General features: G+C 36.3%; 1 protein-coding gene across 1 annotated transcript; it reads left to right on the top strand.

Annotated features, from left to right (window-relative positions):
- Positions 1-2,244: 2,244 nt before the first annotated feature.
- Positions 2,245-3,231, top strand: LOC131597648 (uncharacterized). Its single transcript, XM_058870332.1, has one exon. It carries the CDS (start codon positions 2,245-2,247, stop codon positions 3,229-3,231), a length of 987 nt encoding a protein of 328 aa, XP_058726315.1.
- Positions 3,232-3,846: the final 615 nt, after the last annotated feature.

Below are 3,846 nucleotides of genomic sequence, written 5' to 3' on the forward strand. Positions count from 1 at the left end.
TCAAACCATAAGATAATTAATCCTATCACCTAGAATCACATAATACTTAGTAATAGGAAGAATCCCCCTTACCTTAGCCAAGAATCTGGATTTTTCCCCTTCTTCTCCATTCAACCCGTAAGCCCATTTTTCTTCAAATTCAACAAGAATCTCCAATCTTCAAACTCGCTTATCTCCCTCATCGAGAACCTCCCTGGCACGAATTAATATATCAAATCGAAGAAAATTTTGTGTAGAATTTGAATCTTCAAGAATTACCTGATTTGGAGTTACGAGCAGAAAGTTATGGCATGATTTGTGAAGGCTGCCAAAGGGTTGCGAAAATAGATTTTGCCCATGAGTTCTTCTTCTCTCCTTCTTAGGTTTTCCTCCTCTATTTCTCAATTTCCTCCTATTTCCTTGTTTTATTAAAACATAACATAATTTAGCAATGGGCTCACAACTTAACACCCCCTCATTGCTAAATATCACACTTGGCCCAAAGACTAATATTCTATAATTCCTCCAATTAATTCAACGAAAATACTAAATAATTCTAAATAATAATTTAATTTCTGATTAAATTAAAATTAGAAAATATGGGGCGTTACAGAAAAGGAGTGGAAAAGTTTGAAAGTGGAAGGAACAGGAGACTACATTCTTAAGGAAAAGCTTAGACTTTTAAAAGATAAGCTCAAAACGTGGAGTAGGGAGGTGTTCGGGAAGATCGATTTGGAGATTGAAGAAGACGTTCGTGACATCAACATAGCCGATGTAAGGTTAGACTCCAATTCCTTAGCTTCTTTTGATGGTAATTTTATGTATAGAAAGGAGGCGGCATGTAGATTTTGGAGGAAACTAAGGATAAAAGAAAATATGCTTCTTCAAAGAACTAGATTATCGTGGCTTAAGGAGGGGGATTCGAATAGCGGTTTTTTTCACAAAGTTATGAAACAAAGAAGAAGACTTAATCATTTAGGTCCCATTCTTTTTCCAAGAGGATTGGTGGAGTCGGTAGAAGAGGTTAGGGAGGAGGTGTTTTATCACTTCGGAAATAAATTCATAGAGCCGGAAGAGGTTAGACCTTTATTGGATGACATTGTTTTTAAGGCTATTAGCTCGGAAGAGGCGAGGGGGATTGAAAAATCCTTTTCCGATAATGAAATCAAAAAGGCGGTGTGGGAGTGTGGTGGATCTAAAAGCCTGGGACCGGACGTTTATTCTTTTCTCTTTATAAAGAAGTGTTGGCATTTCATCAAAGAAGACTTTATCAACTTTTTCAAGTATTTCTTTGAGGGTAGGCCTATAACAAAAGCGATAACTTCTTCTTTTTTGACTCTAATTCCGAAATCCAAGAACGCCATTGGAATGAATGACTATCGACCCATTTGTTTAGTGGGAGCTTTGTATAAGGTGGTGGCTAAACTATTGGCGGGGAGGTTGAAAGTAGTTCTCAATTCTATTATTTCTCCTTATCAAAGTGCTTTTGTTCCCGATAGACAATTGTTAGATGGTGTGGTAGTGGTGAATGAGGTGGTGGATTATGCTAGAAAAGAAGGTAGTAATTGTATGCTTTTTAAAGTGGACTTTGAAAAAGCGTACGATAAGGTTAGTTGGAATTTTCTTCGTTACATGTTGGATAGGATGGGCTTTGGGGAAAAGTGGAAGAGGTGGATGGAGCTTTTTGTGTTTTCTAGCAACATGTCGGTGCTAGTTAATGGTAGCCTAACAAAGGAATTTAAGGTTGGTAGAGGTTTAAGACAAGGTGATCCGCTTTCACCATTCCTTTTTGTTTTGGTGGCGGAAGGTCTTACGAGGCTCGTTAGGAAGTCGATAGAAGTGGGAGAATTTCAAAGTTATTCTATAAAAGGTGCTTGTAAGGTGGACATTCTCCAATTTGAGGATGATACTTTAATTGTGGGTGAAGCTAATTGGAAACATGTGTGGGCGGTTAGAGCGGTCCTTAGAGCTTTTGAATTGGTGTCGGGGCTTGGTATTAATTATCACAAAAGTAAGTTGATTGGAATTAATACTAATTCTCATTTCTTAGAGGCAACTTCTCATTTTATTTCTTGTAAATTGGAAGAGAGTAGCCTTCATTTCCTCGGTATTCCCATTGGGTTCAATCCTAAGAAGGAAGCCACTTAGAACCCTCTTTTGCTAAAGTTGAAGAATCGGTTAGAAGGTTGGACAAATCGCTTCTTGAATATAGGTGGTAGAATTACTCTTCTCAAGTCCGTTCTTAGTTCGTTATGTATTTTCACTATGTCTTTTCTCAAGATGCCGGCAAAGGTGGTGAAAAAATTTACTAGAATTCAAAGTAAGTTTTTATCGGGTGAAGTGGAAGAAAGAAGATGTATTCATTGGTTAAAGTGGGGGGATGTCACTTTACCTTTGAATAAAGGAGGATTAGGCGTAAAGAACTTGCCTTTGTGGTTTAATATTTTGAAAGCGCGTTACGGAGATTTATCGTCAAAGGTTTTTGGAAAGGATAGAGAGATGAAAATTTCTTCCACTTGTTCATTATGGTTGAAGAACATTGTAAAGATTTATTCATCTTCTTTAATTGAGCCCGTTGTTGCTTGTGGTAGGTTTAATATTCATGATGGTTTTAACACTCCTTTTTGGGAGGCTATTTGGTTGGAAGACAAAGCTTTAAAAGAGGTTTATCCGGATTTGTTCCTTGTTTCTCGTTTAAAGTTTGTGTCGGTGGGCGCCATGAGAGGATGGGTAAATGGTATTTGGCATTGGGGGGATCTTGGGATACCACGTCACATGGCGGAGGACCCGGTTCTTGCGGCGGATATCACCTCTTTGAGGACGAGTTTGGTGGCTTTTTATGGGTGGAAGGAGGGAAAAGATGCCGTGGTGTGGTTGGGTAATTCGGAGAAGGAGTTCTCGGTAGCTTCTTGTTATGAATTCTATGAGAAATTATTTATTCTGTATGGCCCTCCTATAAAAAATGCGGAAGCTTTTGGCCTTTTGTGGGAGATGGAAGTGCCTTACAAGATTAAGGATTTTGGGTGGAGGCTTCTTCACAATAGGCTTCCGATGAAAGATCTTTTGGTGAAGAGAGATATGTCTTTTCCTCCGGATGATTTAAAGTGTATTTTTTGTGGATATTACGCGGAAAGTAGGAATCATTTCTTTTTTGGTTGTTTGGTGGTGAAGTATATTTGGAAAGAAATAGGTTATTGGATAGGTAAAGAGGTTTATTTTGAAGAGGAGTGTTTACCGAATTTTATGGATTGACACTCTTTTTTTCATAGTAAAAAGGTGAAGGATAGAAAATTGGATGTTGTTTGGATGGCTACAACTTGGAGTCATTGGTTGGTTAGGAATGGTTGGTGCTTTAGTAAGGAGGCGTGGAGTGTGAATAATACCGTTTAGAACATTAAATTGTTAGTTTGGAAGTGGTCGTTGTGTGGGAAAATTACACACCCCAATTACACCTTTTACGAGTTTTGTATGTATCTTTTGTATTTTCTCTCGTAATTGTAATTGGTTTGTAATCTTCTTTTTTGTCGGATTTTCTCGAATATCTTTGTAATCGGGTTGGAAAACCCTTAGTTATCCCTTTAATATTATCTTGCTTTCTAAAAAAAAAATGTATCTCAAAAATAATTTTTATTAAAACTATTTGAATTAGTTTTAATCTTAAGTAATTTTTTGAAATATTTAAATTAATTTTTTAAGAATATTTATTTAAATTAAATTCTTAACATAATTATTTTTTTTAAATTCATTGTAAAATATTTTTCAACAAAAATATATTATATTATAAAAATTATTTTAAAAAAAAAATATAAACAAACGGTTCTACATACACTCCCGTCTATCATCCAATGGTCAAATTAGATAGGTTCC

The sequence above is a fragment of the Vicia villosa genome, linkage group LG4, assembly GCF_029867415.1.
Source record: "Vicia villosa cultivar HV-30 ecotype Madison, WI linkage group LG4, Vvil1.0, whole genome shotgun sequence".
Classification (NCBI taxonomy): Eukaryota; Viridiplantae; Streptophyta; class Magnoliopsida; order Fabales; family Fabaceae; genus Vicia; species Vicia villosa.

Bases quoted from the DNA above. Each gene is read 5' to 3' on its own strand.
- LOC131597648 (XM_058870332.1), top strand. From the start codon at position 2,245: ATGTCTTTTCTCAAGATGCCGGCAAAGGTGGTGAAAAAATTTACTAGA.